Here is a 21,152-nt window from a genome sequence, read left to right on the forward strand (position 1 = left end):
AGGTTAAATTTTGTACCCGCCAGCAAAACAAATGGTGTGCTAGTGTGTGTTAGATCGGGCTTAGATAGCTCTATGTTGGCGATGGATCCAAAAGTTACTGGGAATTTGTTTTTTTTTGGTTTTATTGAAAACTTTTGCAGATTGCATAGGAATGCCGTTATGTAGTTGTAGTATTTATTTCATAGTTCAATTGTTTCAACAATATTTTTTTATGGAGAAGAGGAGAGATGTGTGGAGTGATACACCCTATTGCGGTGTAAGTGAGCGCACTCCATTGGATCGAGTCGAATAGGCCCCTCGTACGATTGGCATGACGCAACCATGCACTGACAAAGCATGGACGCAGCCACATGAATGGTTCGGTGACAGCTGGCAATGCAAGCCCAGCTCGCGTCCTCTTCCCTCGTGTGACGCTCGGCCGGATCGGTTGTGAGTCCGCACCGATTCCCCCGGCGGGCGATTTCCCGAGTGGAATTGTCGATTCACACAAGTAGTGCGGTGCCTGTGTGGACGCTCAGTCCTGTTTTTTCGTGTTATTTTCCGTCTCTTTTGTGTCGCTGTTCGAGTGCATGGGGTGATTGGTCATTATAATTAAATAATGGCATCAGTAGTGCGGTGCCTGTGTGGACGCTCAGTCCTGTTTTTTCGTGTTATTTTCCGTCTCTTTTGTGTCGCTGTTCGAGTGAGCGGGGTGATTGGTCATTATAATTAAATAATGGCATCAGTAGTGCGGTGCCTGTGTGGACGCTCAGTCCTGTTTTTTCGTGTTATTTTCCGTCTCTTTTGTGTCGCTGTTCGAGTGCATGGGGTGATTGGTCATTATAATTAAATAATGGCATCAGTAGTGCGGTGCCTGTGTGGACGCTCAGTCCTGTTTTTTCGTGTTATTTTCCGTCTCTTTTGTGTCGCTGTTCGAGTGAGTGGGGTGATTGGTCATTATAATTAAATAATGGCATCAGTAGTGCGGTGCCTGTGTGGACGCTCAGTCCTGTTTTTTCGTGTTATTTTCCGTCTCTTTTGTGTCGCTGTTCGAGTGAGTGGGGTGATTGGTCATTATAATTAAATAATGGCATCAGTAGTGCGGTGCCTGTGTGGACGCTCAGTCCTGTTTTTTCGTGTTATTTTCCATCTCTTTTGTGTCGCTATTTGTGTACATGGGGTGATTGGATTTCTTCTGATTCGTGTTGTTTTCATCTCTTTTGTGTCGCTGTTTGTGTGCATGGGGTGATTGGTCTTCTTCTTCTTCTTTTTTCTTTATTTTTAGTTCGCGCGTTCGTTGGCCAATGAGTTTATTTTTGTTCTCTTTACATAGTTTTCGATAGAAACGATCCGAATTCTTTTTTTCGAGACAAGCAAGTCGTATTGCTGGATTAAGTCCTTTCTATATCATCGATGATCGGAAGGCACGCCGACGAATATGTTTTAAGGCTTATGATATAAAATCATTTTAATGAATAAAGCCCTTCTTACATCACCGTTGATCGGAAGGCACGCCGACGAAGAATTTCTGGAGGATCGTGGTCGAATTAATACTATATTTAAAATTCTAGATAGCTATCTTTCGGATTCGATTGTGAGTAGCGGGACTTCGCGGTTACTATGCAACGTATTTTTTGGAGTCTTTTTATATTTTAAATTTATAAGTCCTTCTTTTATCATCGTTGATAGGAAGGCACGCCGCCGGTTAAGTTCGTTTGAGTTATTGTTTTAATTTCATTACAATCGGTTACGTGGTGTCCTGTTTTCTTTTCGTTTATATTCGTTGATCGTAATAATTTATTCCAACTGGCAGCTTTAGTATTAACTCATCTACTATTTTTGACATTTGCTCGCGTTATCTTAATTGTGCCAACAGTAAAAATATACTGATAAGTCCAGCTCATAGCACTACCGCTCGGTTGGCACGCGTTCGATTAAAACAAACTTTTTAAATAATCAATTATTTATCTTTCCGCAGCCGGCTGCCTAAGATTTAAAATTTCAACCGATAAACAAAATGCTCATGGTCACATCACTGCCACTCGTGAATCCTGACCTCATACCCATCTACTAACCCCTCAAAACTCATGTGATACTTTGTCGGAGAAGCAGTCGATTGGGCGGTCTCTATCACTCAAGTATCGGACTAACATTCCCATCCACTTCCCCGTGACCCTACCACTGGTCGTGGCCGGCGCCGGTATTGATCAGCATGATAGGGGCCTTTGAGAAGTTGCGAAGCGAGGAAAGATAGCACCCACTTATCTTCCACGGCTCGTGGATGTAACTTCTGGAGGTCCTGGTCAATAACGGAGTAGCAACTGCGGGTGGGCACCTATGCTTATGCTTAATAAATAATATGTGTTTTTGAAACACAATTATAAAAACTCTCTAAATTTATAGGCAATTTCAGTTGAACAAATTTCATGTAAAATGTGAAAGCTTGTGATTCGTGTTTCGAACTCAGTATAAAATGCAATATAAAACGATAATTTTATAGACAAAACTAGTTTTAATAAATTTCAGGCAAAATTCCGGCTTTTTAACAATTTTACCTAACATTTATATGTATTTTGCTTAAAAGCTTATACACTTAGTTAACTAAATATAAACATTGATTTTTTTCTTAAATACTATATCAGCTACTTTAGTGATGGTACATTTAACGTACAAATGAAGTTTGAACATCTTAAATATGATTTTAACAAGAAAAACTGTGACTATCAAAGTCACCCCGGAATTCAAACTAAGAATTTTTAACGTAACTATTTTTCTAAACACTATTGAAAAAACTTTTTTTCCGAAATAGTGCATGGACTTTGTGTGGCCTACCCCAGTACATGTTTTAAAAATAATAATCTTAAGAAAAACCTTACCTGTTGGAAAATATTCTAAAAACAAATTGAAATCCTATCAAAGTCACCCCGGTTTACGGTAATAAAAATACTGATAATTTTTATTGACAACGTTTTGTTTGATTTCGCTATGAATGCTTTTGAATGCTCTTTAGAAACCAAGCGCTTCCATGGACATATGGGAGATTCAATGGAGCCGATTGGTTTCTAAAATTTACTCAATTCGTAGCAGTATGAAGTATTAGCATTGGGGAATCCCAAAATCACGTGCACTTTAATTTTTTTTTTCAAAAATAGTTTTGTCTGGGCCGAATGGTTTTTCTCAAAAGTTTGTATGGAGAATTAGGGCGATTCGTCGCTGTTGCATACAACCTAACAATTTTAAATTTATGTAAGATAACCGAAAGGCACTTTATCTCCATACAAACTTTGGAGAAAAACCATTCGGCCCAGACAAACTATTTTTTGAAAATTCAAAATGCACGTGATTCTGGAATCCCCAAAGTTCATAATTCCCCTCGAGTTGAGTCTGCGCAGAAATTTTGTTGGTCGGTGTTATTCAATCATCAACGACCTTGTATAAATCAAATTTGAGTACTTGAATGTCCGTTACACTAACATGAGAACAACTATGTGAGCTGGATTTCAGAACCATACGCGAGCCGCAGTTTAGAGAATCTATCAAAATTGTAGTCTTTTAGGATTAAGAGATACCCCCTGGCTCAATTCTTTAGGTAAAAACTGTGACAATTTTGAGCCAAATCGGTTAAGGGGTTATATACATGTAGAAAATCACAAAATTTCATATTACAGAAAATTTATTGAACCAATAAAAAGATGATTTTCAATCACTCCTGAAAGTTTCATGAAGATATTAAATGATTGAACTGAGTTAGAGACGATTTTAAACTCAACATTTTGCCGTGCGCAAAGCGGACTGCCAAACCCACCAGTGCACACTGGGAAAAAAGGGACCCGTAGCCCCATGAATTAGATGCCGCTGAAATTTTAACTTGGAAATATATGTTTATTATGTAAAAAAATCCGGGGAATCGAATGGTGATGGTTTCGTCTGCCGGAGATAATGGGAAAGGGTCCATTTTGCCCAAATATCCCCTAAAATGCAACCTTTTTATATTATATGCTACATTACGAGAAATACCGCAGGTTTTTAGACTTCAAAATAAGTGAACTTTATGTAAAAAACTATGACAAATCGATTGGTGAAGGTTTCACGTGCCGGAGACACCGAGAAAGGTCTCATTTTGCCCCAATTAACCCTATATTCGATTTTTCATGTAATTTGCTCCACATCGTAAAGTGCCGCAGTTTTTCAGACTTCAAAATAAGTGAACTTTATGTAAAAAACCATGACAAATCGATTGGTGAAGGTTTCACGTGCCGGAGACACCGAGAAAGGTCTCATTTTGCCCCAATTAACCCTATATTCGATTTTTTCATGTAATTTGCTCCACATCGTAAAGTGCCGCAGTTTTTAGACTTCAAAATAAGTGAACTTTATGTAAAAAACCATGACAAATCGATTGGTGAAGGTTTCACGTGCCGGAGACACCGAGAAAGGTCTCATTTTGCCCCAATTAACCCTATATTCGATTTTTCATGTAATTTGCTCCACATCGTAAAGTGCCGCAGTTTTTCAGACTTCAAAATAAGTGAACTTTATGTAAAAACCATGACAAATCGATTGGTGAAGGTTTCACGTGCCGGAGACGCCGAGAAAGGTCTCATTTTGCCCCAATTAACCCTATATTCGATTTTTTCATGTAATTTGCTCCACATCGTAAAGTGCCGCAGTTTTTCAGACTTCAAAATAAGTGAACTTTATGTAAAAACCCATGACAAATCGATTGGTGAAGGTTTCACGTGCCGGAGACACCGAGATAGGTCTTATTTTGCCCCAATTAAACCTATATTCGATTTTTCATGTAATTTGCTCCACATCGTAAAGTGCCGCAGTTTTTCAGACTTCAAAATAGGTGAACTTTATGTAAAAAACTATGACAAATCGATTGGTGAAGGTTTCACGTGCCGGAGACACCGAGAAAGGTCTTATTTTGCCCCAATTAACCCTATATTCGATTTTTCATGTAATTTGCTCCACATCGTGCCGCAGTTTTCAGACTTCAAAATAAGTGAACTTTATAAAAACCATGACAAATCGATTGGTGAAGGTTTCACGTGCCGGAGACGCCGAGAAAGGTCTCATTTTGCCTCAATTAACCCTATATTCGATTTTTTCATGTAATTTGCTCCACATCGTAAAGTACCGCAGTTTTCCAGACTTCAAAATAAGTGAACTTTATGTAAAAAACCATGACAAATCGATTGGTGAAGGTTTCACGTGCCGGAGACGCCGAGAAAGGTCTCATTTTGCCCCAATTAACCCTATATTCGATTTTTTCATGTAATTTGCTCCACATCGTAAAGTACCGCAGTTTTCCAGACTTCAAAATAAGTGAACTTTATGTAAAAAACTATGACAAATCGATTGGTGAAGGTTTCACGTGCCGGAGACACCGGGAAAGGTCTCATTTTGCCCCAAATAACCCTATATTCGATTTTTCTTGTAATTTGCTCCACATCATAAAATGCCGCAGTTTTCCAGACTTCAAAATAAGTGAACTTTATGTAAAAAACCATGACAAATCGATTGGTGAAGGTTTCACGTGCCGGAGATAATGGGAAAGGGTCCATTTTGCCCCAATTATCCGTATATTCGATTTTTTCATGTAATTTGCTCCACGTCGTAAAGTGCCGCAGTTTTTTAGACTTCAAAATAAGTGAACTTTATGTAAAAAACCATGACAAATCGATTGGTGAAAGTTTTTATGCACCGGAGACACCAGAAATAGGTCCGTTTGCCCCAAATGTCCCTTATATGGAAAAATGTGCATTTCCTAACATTATTCATCAATAAAGAAATCGATGATGTTCGAACGAAAGTTGGTATCGGACATTTTCGGGTCCGACCAAGTCAGCGATAGCCTCATTATGTCCAATAAATTGGCTTCAGGAGTCGTTTTACGAGCGAGGTGAGTCCGAGCTTGTTTGTAACGTTCGTGTGTATGCTCGCCTGATTGCTCATCATAGAAGCACAACGGGTAAGGCTGCAATGTTTAATATTTTTAGAATAAGTGATTTTTTCAAACTACATAACACTTGTAAATTAGATTAAAAAATCGAATATAGGGTTATTTGGGGCAAAATGAGACCTTTCCCGGTGTCTCCGGCACGCGAAACCTTCACCAATCGATTTGTCATGGTTTTTTACATAAATTTCACTTATTTTGAAGTCTGAAAAACTGCGGCACTTTACGATGTGGAGCAAATTACATGGAAAATTGAATATAGGGTTAATTGAGGCAAAATAAGACCTTTCTCGGTGTCTCCGACACGTGAAACCTTCACCGATCGATTTGTCATGGTTTTTTACATAAAGTTCACTTATTTTGAAGTCTGAAAAACTGCAGCACTTTACGATGTGAAGCAAATTACATGAAAAAATCGAATATAGGGTTAATTGGGGCAAAATGAGACCTTTCTCGGTGTCTCCGGCACGTGAAACCTTCACCAATCGATTTGTCATAGTTTTTTTACATAAAGTTCACTTATTTTGAAGTCTGAAAACTGCGGCACTTTACGATGTGGAGCAAATTACATGAAAAATCGAATATAGGGTTAATTGGGGCAAAATAAGACCTTTCTCGGTGTCTCCGGCACGTGAAACCTTCACCGATCGATTTGTCATGGTTTTTTACATAAAGTTCACTTATTTTGAAGTCTGAAAAACTGCAGCACTTTACGATGTGAAGCAAATTACATGAAAAAATCGAATATAGGGTTAATTGGGGCAAAATGAGACCTTTCTCGGTGTCTCCGGCACGTGAAACCTTCACCAATCGATTTGTCATAGTTTTTTTACATAAAGTTCACTTATTTTGAAGTCTGAAAAACTGCGGCACTTTACGATGTGGAGCAAATTACATGAAAAAATCGAATATAGGGTTAATTGGGGCAAAATGAGACCTTTCTCGGCGTCTCCGGCACGTGAAACCTTCACCAATCGATTTGTCATGGTTTTTTACATAAAGTTCACTTATTTTGAAGTCTGAAAAACTGCGGCACTTTACGATGTGGAGCAAATTACATGAAAAATCGAATATAGGGTTAATTGGGGCAAAATGAGACCTTTCTCGGTGTCTCCGGCACGTGAAACCTTCACCAATCGATTTTTCATGGTTTTTTACATAAAGTTCACTTATTTTGAAGTCTGAAAAACTGCGACACTTTACGATGTGGAGCAAATTACATGAAAAATCGAATATAGGGTTAATTGGGGCAAAATGAGACCTTTCTCGGTGTCTCCGGCACGTGAAACCTTCACCAATCGATTTGTCATAGTTTTTTACATAAAGTTCACTTATTTTGAAGTCTAAAAACCTGCGGTATTTCTCGTAATGTAGCATATAATATAAAAAGGTTGCATTTTAGGGGATATTTGGGCAAAATGGACCCTTTCCCATTATCTCCGGCAGACGAAACCATCACCATTCGATTCCCCGGATTTTTTTACATAATAAACATATATTTCCAAGTTAAAATTTCAGCGGCATCTAATTCATGGGGCTACGGGTCCCTTTTTTCCCAGTGTGCACTGGTCGTGGCCGGCGCCGGTATTGATCAGCATGATAGGGGCCTTTGAGAAGTTGCGAAGCGAGGAAAGATAGCACCCACTTATCTTCCACGGCTCGTGGATGTAACTTCTGGAGGTCCTGGTCAATAACGGAGTAGCAACTGCGGGTGGGCACCTATGCTTATGCTTATGCTTATGCTTATTTGCGTGAAATTTTGTCATAAGGGGTAATTTTTGTCCCTGATAACGAATCCGAGGTCCGTTTTTGATAGCTCGTGACTCGTGATAGCTCGACCCCTTCCATTTTTGAACATGCGAAAAAAGAGGTGTTTTTCAATAATTTGCAGCCTGAAACGGTGATGAGATAGAAATCTGGTGTTAAAGGATTTTAATGTAAAATTAGACGCCCAATTTGATGGCGTACTCAGAATTCCGAAAGAAGTGAAAAAGTTGGTCGTCGTTGATCATGGCCTTTCATGGCCACCCGCGACAGACACGGACGACGAAACAAAGAGAAATGCAAAAAAAAACTTTTTTGCAATTCCGTCGTGAAACTACTTACTTTTCCTGTCATTCTTGAACGACGAAATAGCCTACTTTTCTATACCAAAAATAACAGAATCGAATAGCTACACTTTTCAAAATTAATGCTGAAAAGTTCTACTTTTCAGCACTCAAATGGGTGCTGAAAAATTGAACTTTTCAGCACTTGTTTCGAAAAGTAACACTTTTCAACATTTTTTTGATTTAAATGATTTATTGACAAAATACATGAAAATTTGACATAAAATTTCACTCAGTGTGTGTTTTTTGAAATTGCAAAAAATGTTGTATGGAACTCGTTACAAAACTTGATTTTTTCAGCACTCTTTGTATTTATCCAACTCGGTGAACCTCGTTGGATAAATGTACGACTCGTGCTGAAAAAATCCTCTTTTTGCAACTTGTTGCATAAACTACTATTTCAAAACGTTTTTTCGTAAAATCGCGATAACTCGTGATGTTTATAAGCAAACCCCTTATGTTTATATATCAAAATTTTTGTGGGGGATCGGGACAACTTTTCCCGATTTCGTGTGAGTTGGTAGAGAATTACCCAAATAGTAAACCCAAATATCTTTGATTAATTGACAACTGAGTTTTGACGTTTGATTGCATTTTTATTCGATCTAGCGGGATTCAAATTACCGTTAGCGGGATTTGAATAAGCTAATCGTTACAGTGTAATTAGTCGATATCAATGATTGATGGTATGAGTAGCATGATCTGTTTGTGAGAGTTTGTGTTATAGTTCAGTTAGCGTGCGTGTATGTGTGTGATTTATCCGTTTCCGTTTCCTTTCCCTCGCAGGTTTTCGAAACCAAAGTTAAGGAGATGCCAAGTAGATTAGCAAAAGCGAAGAAGGTATCACAATTGTCCACCTACCTTAACTTGGTTCTCTATACCGAATCTCTCTGTTTCTACGACCCGGACGGGTTTCAAAACGGTCGGAACATCACCCACAATCACGCTCACACACACTGAACATCGACTCACGCACGTGGCTTGACAACTGTAAAGTGTACAAAATATGCAAAGTCGCGATCCTACCGGTCAAAGCAATCAAACGCCAATATCCCGCCTAATTTATCGGTTTCACGCCCGCCGTCGCCGAACCGCGCTCGCGCACGCCAAGATTAATCACACACTCTCGTTGGGGCTTCGGGAGTGTGGGGGGCCGTCCATAAAGGACGTAGAATTTTGTTTGAGTTGGAAATCGGGCGCCACAAGTTGAGGAAGCGAGCTTGCAAGACCTTAAAAAATCACGTCATTTACGAACGACCCCGATGGTCAATCTTCCAATTTATTCGTACCCGGCGGGGACCCACGGCGGAACCTCGGATTGTGCGTCGGATTTACATTTGCAGCGGGTGTGTGTGTGTGTCTTATCGCGGCGAACATAAATTCCGTCGCGCCGCCGAAAATTGATGCCCTGCCTAGCGGCGGCGGCGGCGGCGGCCAGGGCACGGAACCGGATTCCGGTCAGTTCGCGTCTATCATCGGACATTTACATAATCCCCGCGCGTCTTCCTTTTGTCTTAAGAACGCTTTTAGTCACACCTACAACTCGAAAACCGCGCGACTCGCGTCGTAAATTTCTTGCGATAAGGCCACCGTCCCAGGTTCAAGCCTCGACCCGTGCGCGCTTGCTCAAGCTCTTCTTTTTTTTTGACAGAGTGCTGACCGTTTTTTCGCAATGAGATTTGTGTATTTTTGCTTTTGTTTCAAGAAAATAAAATCTTTATTAGTATGAGAGAGAGCACAAATTAACAACAATAAATCACATTACATGTTTTGACTTAAACTGTGTTTTCGTACGGTTAAGGGTACTCAGAGGTCACCACCAAATCTTCGTGTCTGCGTCGTTAATGCATGAAATCGGTCATCTCACTAAAAGCTTGTATAAATGTATGTGTGAGTGTGTGTTGTAAAAAAAAAACTATTTCAAAACTCTTGCTGACCGCGTGGATGTCCCCGCGGCGGTGACAACAACGACGTCCCAGCTCGTGTGTCTCTGTGTGAGTGTATGTGTGTACGCACGCCACACACATTAATAATAGCGATCGTAAAAGTCACAAGTGATAAAGTGCGTAAATAAAAGGTGTGCGTGCGTGCACTCAAGCCCTTGCGTCTGTGATCTTGTTTTTTCGTGGTTTCTTCACGCAGCCCTACGGCCCCGAGTCAAGAAGGAGAAAACGAGAAAAGAGAAAAAGAAGAGAGAAAAGAGCAATAAGAAACAATTCTGTGGGTCAGAAAGTTTTTATTTTTGATGGCTTTGGGGGTCCTAAAGTCGAGCGCTTGCGCGCAGCATGGGATTTCAGGTGTTAAATATCACTGATGCGTAGGTGTCATGCGGTCTTGGTGCAGTTGTCGTTTGAATGGATGGAAAATAGATTGTAACTTAAACTGACTTGATAGTGTTTCTAGGTTTCTTTAATACCATTTCAATATTCTTCTTCTGATTTGATGATATCAAGCATTTTTATTTTACGATTTAAGATTTGTAGATTTATCTCCAGTATTGTAAATCAGTGATAGAATAAAACTATCATTTGATGATTCCTTCACGAAAACATCAGACAGTATAACGACCGTGACTATAGCTTGTGAGTTCTTTTTTGTTATTTCGTGATTGCCAGCAAGAGCATTCTCTTTATATCACTCCTTCTCTTTTCCACATTCACGCACGTTCGCCGAAGATTCTTTTGTTTTCTCAAAAAACTACAATCAAGAAACGCGAGAGAGGGAGATTGGACACCGATCACGCTTTACGTCGCGTTAAACTGCGTTGGTAAATTTTATTTTGTGGCTACGCCCTTTTGAAGGGGGAAGGTAGTGAAAGTGGGAATGAGAGAAAAAGAAAATGTCAAGAAAATAATATTTGATCCAAAAATCGCAATACTTGAATCATTAAAAATAGCCTAAATCATGTGGCATTTGTTTTGAAGTATGGCGTCATCCATGAATTACTTTACGCTCCAGGGACGGTTTAGAACAAGTGCCTTATCCCATCGGAAATCAGGAAGATACCTGTAAAACCACGGTGCAAAATTGAAAAATCTACATCATAAGTTGAACTATTTTTTAATGGTTTCCATAGTTCACAGTTATCCGATTTGTTTTTATGTTGTTAAAGCTTAAATTTGGCCAGCAATGGAAGAATCTCTACGAAAACAGATTATTTTGAAACTCACTAAGAGAGAAAGTTTTGCTCAGCCCTAAAAAATAGATAAATAATAATTTAGAATTATCGGGACGAATTTGGATTCCACTAGTATATTACAGATAAATCTTCACACGACGAAAAAAATACTTATAATTTTTCGTAAATGAGCAATGTGTGTTACTTTACTTACTTTCGTTGAGGAAAGATTACTAGCGAAAAATGATGTTATGTACGTAGTAACTTTACAAAAGGGCGTAGCCTTGAATGTATGTATGGTTTCGTTCCTATTAGCGAATTCGGATATAGTGACAGTTTACGTTGAGTGTGAGTGGGAAAGGAATATTAATAATTTACTGCGGATATTGAAATTCCATATCTGTATTAGAGAGTTGAGTTCATTATTATTTAAATTTATATAAAACATTGTGAAATGATTACAGAGCCGATTCGTTAACTCGAATTTCGCTACTGATTCGCATTAAAATACACTCAAACGTCAAAATTGAGTTGCCAAAGTAATGTTTATCTCTCGACATTTTTTTTCAACAATTTCCGAGCACGTGGTTTCGTACCAATTAGCAAATTCGGATTTGGAATATTTATAATCTCCAAATTTTCATTTAACCATGACCTTCGTAATGACAACTGCACCAAGACAGCATGGCAACGACAATGCTCTGTTCTCAAGTCGCTCTGATTGCAGTTTGTTGGCTTCGGAAGAGGGGAACAAGTCGGGAGATATACCGTACAACCGGATTGATCAGTGGTCAAGGCAGAATATGGAAAATTTTGAACATAATACGTCTCCAATCGACAATTTCAACAGGGTGGGGGACTCGGAGTTGATCGCTTACCTATGATCCCGCAGATGGTCCTGCCGGCGGAACGCCTTGCCGCAAATGTCGCACGAGTAGGGCCGCTCGTCGGTGTGGGTCCGCTCGTGGATCAGCAGGTTGTACGATTTCGTGAATTGTCGCTTGCAAAACTGGCATATGAACTGCTTTTTGGGCCGTTGACCGGCGGCGGTGGCCGCTGCCACGGCTATGGCGGATGATTGTTGGGTGGCGCTGGTGGCCGTGGCCGTTGGAGGGCACTTTTTAGTTAGGCTGGTGGCTGTCGAGGTTGACGAAGACGCCGCTAGGGTTCGCATCTTGTCGGCGCTCATCTGCTGGTGGAAGGCCGCGTTCAGGACTAGGCTGGGGTACCCACTGTCGAGCGAATTGCCGTCGGAGGTTGCGTCCTGCATATCGTGGTCGTCGAAGTTGAGATCATCGTCCTGGTCGAGCACCGGCAGTTCGTCGTCGTTGTTCTGCTGGAGCAGCTGGTGCATTGCCGCCGGCTGGGTATCCATCAGGATATCTTCGGAAGAGGGTTGGTTCGATACGGCAGAGGTTGAAGAAGGCCCCGTCAGTGGCATCGAGGGCAGCCGGAGCACATCCTGCTTGCCGGTGATTCTACGCAGCGTGATCAGCGAATCAAGCGCCTGAAGGTTAAATGCAACGGCAGCTGCAGAGTTCGCTGGCATAAGGGCCGCCTGTTGCAAACTGGTTAGCATGGAACTCTGCAGCGAAAGTACAACCGCCGCGGCAGCTGTAAAATCACCCGGTTGAGAACCACCACGTCCGCTGGACGACGCAGTTGCCAACCCAGAGGACGCTGACTCATTCGATTGCTCCATCGTCGCTGCTTGGCCACCGTCGGTTTCCAATAACATCTATCACCACACCACACTCAAGTATTTATCAAGTTCTGCCCGCTTGTCTGGCTTTCAAATTGATCGAAATTAATCAACGCTTATGATCTCATCGCTCACCGTCACGTCTTCTTGGGTCACCACCTTGGCGGTGCTACAACACAACACTACCCTAGGGTCTCTCGCTATTTGTTTACACGCAAACGTGTGACTAATTGTTTACATTAACCACGCGCATGCCCTTCAACAAACACACACACAAACTCTTGCTGAAGGCGGTCACTTCAAACGGCTTATCAGGTCACACCTCACCGCAGCTGATAAGAACCACGCAAATATTGTGTCACCACCTCGGAAGTCCGACGTCCGTACGCACACACAGACACACAATCGCTCCTAGAACTGCACCAGGATCCTGAACGTCAACGCCTCACACACTCACACACACTAGTGACCTCCGGCAGGATCCCTGTTTGTTCAGGATTCCAATTGGATTGTCGTTGCAGCCGGAACCGGAAGAGAACTCCCCCGAAAAACAAAAAAAACGAAGCGCGCGTCCGTATTACACGTCCCGTGACGTTCGACACTTGCGACTTTCTAGCACCGGAGACTGTGACTGGCCGGGCTGGGCTGCTGGTCTCTCAACTCCACGTCGGCGTCGTCGTCGTCGTCGTCGTCGTCTCCGTTGTCCGCCGTTGTGCCGTTGTAGTTCTGCCGTCTACCGTATTGCGCTGCATACTGATACACGGACTTTTTCTCTTCTATGATATAGACACAGAGACCACGGAGCCGTCTCAGTGTTAAGTCGGAGCTGAGCTGGATATAATCGGCGCGCACCACACTCTCCCAAACGGGCTCAACCCAACCAAGTCTCTCCCAAAGTCAGACGCGCTCGCCAACAAGACAAAAACGTGTTTTTTGTGTGTGCCTCTTCGATCTCTGCGGGGTTCGGTTCCGGAGATCACCGGAGCCAAGGGGTTCCTCGCGTGCAGCCAAACCAAATCGAGAGTTCGCTCGCTCTCCTTCTCTCGAGCTCCGTGTTCGAGTTGAGCAAACGAAAGAGAACAAGAACCGACCGGCCACCTCCACACAGCTGTACCTGCGCGCCGGAGGAATACCTGTTGGAATACATCGCGGTGGGTTGGGTTGGTCGTAGTGTTATGGTTATGCTTTAACGACCCTTTCGCATACATTCTACGCAGAGGGATTCGGGGTGATCTTGGGATGATGGGAAGGGAACCTTCGTCGTTGAGGCACCTTATGAGACCTGGACCACGAACTGCCCTCGGGATGGGATGATGATGCGAGGGTGTTGTGTCGGTGTAGTTGTGCGCTGTTGTGGGACCTTTGGTTGTGTTGTGAGGAGCGTGCGCGCGCGCGCCTGTTCACAACAGGTATGAGGTCTCGAGGGGGGTTTTGCTTCATTGCCTTGCTTCTTTCCTTTGTAAATTCTCTCTTTTACGCTCGTTTAGCGTTGGCGAGACTGTTTGTGTGTCTGTTTGAAGGGATATTGACTCGGACTATTACCTTCAATCGACTCTTGAAAATGATACTGCAATTATTGGGTGATGCTGATAAATTGGAGGATGCTTCATCTAATTAGGAGCTTCATTGAGATAAATTTGAAGGTGGATTTGGTGAAGTTAGAAAACATGAAACAGTTTTCTTTGAGTTGACTCGAGTGAGCTCAAATTATTTGGAATGCAAGAGATCTTCAAATATATTGGATTCAATTTTGTTAGAGAAAAGATTAAAGGAAATGTTCAACATCAGGCTGGTTTGGTTGTCCCCACTCAAAAATATTTGTCGGGGGAGGGGGTAACATGCACTCGCGAAACGAGAATCATGATTTCTCGAAATTCAGAATACTTTTGAAAAATTTCTCTTCACATGATGTTTTCTAGCAACCTGTATCAACAATTTGATCCAAATAAGGGAAATGCGAAAAGCCAAACAGCTAATACCCATTCCCCTTTGAAATTAACTTGGTGAAGATTTGGTGACTAAAACAAAAACGCGTTTTTCTCGGAGTACTTGATTTGACGTAGGAATCGAATCTTCAATTATGGGCAGTATTCATAATTTGATCAATTCAAGCAATAACATTGTCAGAGCCGTACGTTGGGTCTACGGCGTCCTTGGCGAAGCATCAATTTGGCGCCCCTCCCAATTTATCCCAAGCATTTTGATAAATTGATATTGATTTTTAATTATTGCTTCAATATGAGTTTTGATGTAATAATTGCAATTGGAGACATTAATATGGTAAAATTCAGAAACACAGTTATTGTATGTTTTATTGTTCATATAAAATGAGATAGATTGAATTGAAAATTTATTACAGGAGTTAAGTTGGCTAAATATTTTCTGAGATTTCATAAAATTGATAATGATAGCAGTTTTTTGTTTTTTTTTTAAATTTATTTCTCAGATAAATGCACAGAATTAAATGCTCAATCATAATAAATTTTGCTATAACTTGTTAGCAAATTTTATATTTTTAAGCCTGCATAATTTGATCTGATCTAGTCTTAATTTGATTGTACAAGCAAAGAACTTTCCCGGATTCGAAAAATAATTAGCTAATTTGGCTTTGGATTTCATTTCGATAATTACAACGGAAAATGAAAAAAAAATCCTTCTTCAAAATTTAAAAAAAATAATTCGATGACCGTGTGCTATCTTGTTCTATCTAGATGGGAATCCCAGCAAGCTTAGCTAAAAAGAGCACACCGGCATCGAAGTATAGTTTTTCAACATGCAGCGACAGAACAAAATTTCGTCAAAATCAATTTAGGCCTTTGCAAATATTTTTTGAAGTTTATGTCCCTCGACTATGACCAAAAAAATAAAACAGTTAAAACATTTAAATTACAGGTAACGGTTTCAACATTTCAATTAAAAAAGTGTTTTAAAATGCATTATAAACACCCCAAGTAGCACATTTCGAGCCAAACATTTCATTAGGGCACAAAACCAAAACGTAAACATTTGGGATTATTCCACTATTCCATTCATTAGTACACTCCCTACATGCCCTCCAAGAATCAGATTGATAGCAAACAATTTACCATTGAAAAAATCAAAAACACATAAGTGCACATAACAATTTTCACTCCAAACCCAAAATATTTTTTTTTTTTTCATTATGAGTTTTATTGCGAAAATCAACCTAAATTAAGAAGCAGTAAAGCAGAGTTAAGGGGTTACATACATGTAAATCGGCAAAAATGTCAGAGGTTGATTGAGCACACATATAAACTTTTTTTTTATTTGTTTTCAGGGCATAAGAAAATATATTTTCATCTACTAACAAAACAAATTTGAAGCTATTCGGTTGTATCGTTGCCGAAATATAGCTATTTGAAGTTAGCAGTTTTAAAAAACGGGTGCCACGATATCTCAACACTGCTCTGACCAAATTGGCTCAAAATTTTGGTGAAGACTCGTCAAACTATTTCCGTGTGCATGACGAAGGCCGATTTTCAAAAAGTTTATTTTAAATTAAGATAAAAATATTTTTATGTTTTTCATTTAAAAAATCGTCAATATTTAATTTTTGTATTTTTTTAAAAAGCAAAATTTAAAAATCGGGCTTCGTCATGCACACAGGATACATCTTGAGAGTCTTCACCTCAAATTTCAGCCAATTTGGTCCATCCCATCTCGAGATATCGTGGCACCCGTAAATCAACTCAGTGTTTAGAGAAAAACGTTCACAGATTTTGACAGTTCGCTTTGCGCATGGCAAAATTGTAAACTTAAATCGTCTCTTACTCAGTTCAGTCATGAAATATCTTCATGAAACTTTCAGGAGTGATTGAAAATCTTCTTTTTAGTGGATTCAATAAATTTTCTGTAACATGAAATTTGGTGATTTTCTACATGTATGTAACCCCTTAAGGATAATGATGTGTTTTATCGAATCATCAGTAAAAATACCATCAGTCATGTTTTTTTAAAATAGGAATTGAAACAAGTTGTCCATTTTTTGCAAGCGATTTTCTCGAATCGCGGTTTTTGCTTTTGTGCCCTAATGAAATGTTTGGCTCGATTTGTTCGCCAAGAGATTTCCGAACTGGTTGTTGAACTCATTTACTATGTTTTCCGAACGTCCCGAGAACTCTTGAATGCTGGAAAAAGCGCACGTTTTTCTTTTGTTGAACATCTCTTCATCCGTAAGAAAAGTCCGTGTTTCGAGCTAGTTTTGCAAGTGTCATACTTGCATAGAGAACGTTTTTGAACATGTCATAAGAACTCATGACCATAAGACACTGAACACATTGACAACTTGTTTACGAGAAATCCCAGCTGAAACCAAAGGTTACATCTACTATGTTATCATGTTCAGCAAACTGAAATGAATCATCATGTCTGCAAATGTCATTTTGCTTTTCGAGTTCTACAAGCATGTTTTATTTAAGTCAGAATAAACTTCAAAATGAACTATTCTTAATCCATTGCTAGATTTGGCATTTGTGTTATAATGGTTTTTTGATCAAAATGTGAACAATTGACCAAATTTTCTGACACTTGTCCAATAATTAACGTATAAAAACGCTAGTGAAGCGATTGCTACTTGGGCCGTTCAGTTGTTTTGCAATCATAAGTTTCAAAAGTTTCTAGGTATCGACGAATTTTATGTTTTGTTAGAAAAAAAAAGTAAAAAAAATATAAAGATAAGAAATTTTTTTTAATTTTGAGTGATTTGTCCATACGATTTTTGAGAATATATTTCATCATTTATTTTTTTTAAATTATGTTTCGCATTGATTTTTATTTGTATATGTATTTATTTGTTTATTTTTAATTCGTAAAATTATATTTTATATTCTAAAAAAATATTTTTGTGCGCAAAACTATACAAATAATTTCAAACCTTGATAAAATATTATTTTTTGGTTTTAACTTAAAGAAAATAGATTGTTTTTCATTATCAAAGCTTTTAAGACGATTTAAAAAGTAAACAACACTGGTTAAGCTAAAACATAAAAAGTGATGCGCTCTGAAAAACATTTTTTTCTTAAACAAATCATGTTGGTCTTATTGGTGAAAATTTACAGCAGTTTTCCAATTTCAAAACCATTGTATTTTGAAAATTCAATGCACGAAGTTGATTATAAAAGGGGAAATCGTGCTGAAATTATTACAAAGGCCATTTTTTTTAACTCGAGAATGTAAAAATTGTAAAAAGAAAGGTAAATATATGTTTTAATATTAAAATAATTCCCATTTCATAGAATATTGTGATTCACAGCCAAATTAACGTGATAATAACAAATAGTGGGACATTTTTATAGTCTGGAAGGTATAACTTAATCTTCATTACACAACGGTCCAAACTTTAACGTGTATTTATTTTGAGAATTTCTTTTAAAACTTCTTTAACTTTCTGTCGCTCGAGCGCCCCTTCTTCGATGAAAAAAATAATTTAGCATCAAGTATGAATTTTCAAAAACACTTCAGTAGAAATATTCATACAATTGACTTTGGCACCCCTGAATATTGTTTTTATATTTTAAACCAAATTAGTTAATTGTAATTCTATTTTATAATTCGGCGCCCTTTCTGTTTCAAATATCTAATGAAGATGTTATAGCTGACATGAAAATTATGTACAATCATCGATTTTGGCGCCCCCCAAGGGCTGGTGGCCTTGGCGGTCGCCAACTGCGCCAACCCCTAGGTACGGCGCTGAACATTGTTTTGCTAGAATAATTTGTTCAGTCAATCCACGCAAAGTAGGAAGGAGATATGCTTTTCTGTTGATTTTTCCAATACATCGATTCTTTTCAATGTTTTCAAAGCAAATTTTAGTTTTTCACGCAAATTAAACAAATTGAACCGTTAAAGTGGGTGACATGTGAATCACCTCCAAATTAGGTCAATCAAATAAAAAAAATCAAATTATTTGCTCTACAGCATTGCCTTGGCGTTCTCGATTGCGAAATTTCTACTCGAAACTAGGTGTCCAAAGGCTTGATTGTTGAGGCAATTGCAAACCTCTTTTTACACCTTAGCTTCCATCCTCCCCGGGATTCGAACTGACGACCTTTGGATTGTGGGTCCAACTGCATACCAGCGACTCCACCAGGACAGGACCCAGGGAGACGACTCCTACACCTAGACTGAGCTAACAACCTAACCTTTTTAGGTTAGTCCGGGGCCAACATTTACTTCCCGTCCGACGGAAGGCGTGATCAGACAAATGTCATCTCAAAATTTGCCACCTGGACCTTCTGGGATCGAACCCAGCCCGACTGGGTGAGAGGCAATCACGCTTACCCCTACACCACGGTCCCGGTCCCGGAATCAGGTCAAAGAGATTGTTATAAGGGACAAATATAGGGAAATGAAATGTTCAGGGAGAAAACACCCAAAGTCACCCAAAATGCTCTCTAAATGTTATGGGTTCTATTGTTTTATTTTCAGATTTTAACAGATCGATGAAATTTGTTGTGTTCAAGACATCTTAAGAAAACTTTGGTGAAAAAATAACGTTCATAGACAAATCGTCTAAATTTGGCAGCTGTTTAAAGTTGAATTACCTTTTTTGGCAAAACATGCCCTCTCGAAAAATAAACGTTTTTAGATATTAATGTGAAAGTATGTTTCAAAAAATTTACATCTTACTTTGTAGCAAGCCAATACGATTCCCTCTAACAAATTACACTGGTGCATTAATTATTTTGAACCATTCTGTGTATTTAATATTTAATGTCGCCCCCTCCAAGAAGAGATTGGATATATTTTCAAACGATTTGCTTCAGCTCATTCAACTTCGGCAAATTTTGGATTTGATATCATTTAAATTGTTCTTGTTATTTAGCAAGCACGAACACCCCTACTGACGGTTAAAATAAATGCAAAAACATTGTATTGAATCAAACTAATAGAAAAAGCTTATCTACGAACTTCGCGAGGTTATCTGTAGTTATGTGGTACTCAGATGGCATCCCGGAAGCGTTTGTCTTTGCTGATTTTAAGATATGGTAATTTATTTCGAATACGCTACATAGTAAAAGAAATGTAAATTTGAAAGGTGTGAATGTGGATGGTTTAATATCAGATCGTTTGTGATGTAATTTTACCTAAATTTCGACTGAAATAGTGTCAGTACAACGATTTATTAAAATTATTAATTTTTAGAGGCAAAAATATACATTTTTCTGATAGATGGACCAATGTAATATTACCATGATTTTTTTTACTGTGTGATTGAAACGATTGTTTTCCATTTTGCCTTCCTCACTGAGGCAAGGCTATAATCCTGCTCTAAACATGAACTTTTTATTAAAAGCTCAAAGACCCACCTTCATGTATACATATCGACTTAGAATCGAAAACTGAACAAATGTGTGTGTGTATGTGTGTGTGTGTGTTTTTTTTTTTTTTTTTTTTTTTTTTACAAGGTCGGAATCTGCTACCAGACACCTGAGAATTCATTTCTCAGGTAGTGTGGGGTTGGGAAAACAAAAAAAGAGTTTTCCCGACCCACTAAACCAGTCCTTGAACGCCGTGCCCTTGTGTATGTGTGTGTGTATGTATGTATGTGACCAAAATTCTCACTGAGTTTTCTCAGCACTGGCTGAACCGATTTTGATCAAACTGGTTGCATTCGACTTGGTTCATTGTCCCATACATCGCTATTGAATTGTTTGAAGTTTCGATAACTAGTTCAAAAGTTATGTATAAAAATGTGTTTTCACATATATCCGGATCTCATTTATATGCATGTAAATGATGTCCGGATCCATCATCCGACCCATCGTTGGTTAGGTAATCAAAAGACCTTTCTAACGAGTCCACAACATTGAAGATCTGGCAACCCTGTCTCGAGTTATGACCACTTAAGTGATATTTATGTACTTTTTTGAAGCCGGATCTCACTTAAATGTATTTAAACGATGTCCGGATCCATCATCCGACACATCGTTGATTAGGTAATCGAAAGACCTTTCCAACGAGTCCACAACATTGAAGATTTGGCATACCTGTCTCGAGTTATGACCACTTAAGTGATATTTATGTACTTTTGACAAAGAACTTTGTCCTAAGGTTTCTATACGTGGTGTCAATCCAAAATTTTCGCGAAGCGAAAACGTTACGTGACGAATTCCCCTCTCGGCAAATTTCCCCTCTTTTTGGTGCACGCTGGTTGGATGAACGAACGTTTCCCAATCAGTCAATCGAGAGACGTGAGATTGATGTATCTAAATTCACCCCCACTCCACCATAATTTTCGGATCGTCGACGAGCCAACAA

At 39.3% G+C, this 21,152-nt stretch overlaps 1 protein-coding gene across 1 annotated transcript in view; it reads right to left on the reverse strand.

Annotated features, from left to right (window-relative positions):
- LOC6042988 (protein sister of odd and bowel) overlaps positions 1-13,624 on the reverse strand; it is a 35,917-nt gene extending 22,293 nt beyond the window's left edge. Inside the window, exon 1 of the mRNA XM_001854398.2 lies at positions 12,049-13,624. Coding sequence (XP_001854444.2) covers positions 12,049-12,908 — 860 coding nt within the window. The 5' untranslated portion in view covers positions 12,909-13,624. The remainder of the gene's footprint in view (positions 1-12,048) is intronic.
- Positions 13,625-21,152: the final 7,528 nt, after the last annotated feature.

This window comes from Culex quinquefasciatus, chromosome 2 (assembly GCF_015732765.1).
Source record: "Culex quinquefasciatus strain JHB chromosome 2, VPISU_Cqui_1.0_pri_paternal, whole genome shotgun sequence".
Lineage (NCBI taxonomy): Eukaryota > Metazoa > Arthropoda > Insecta > Diptera > Culicidae > Culex > Culex quinquefasciatus.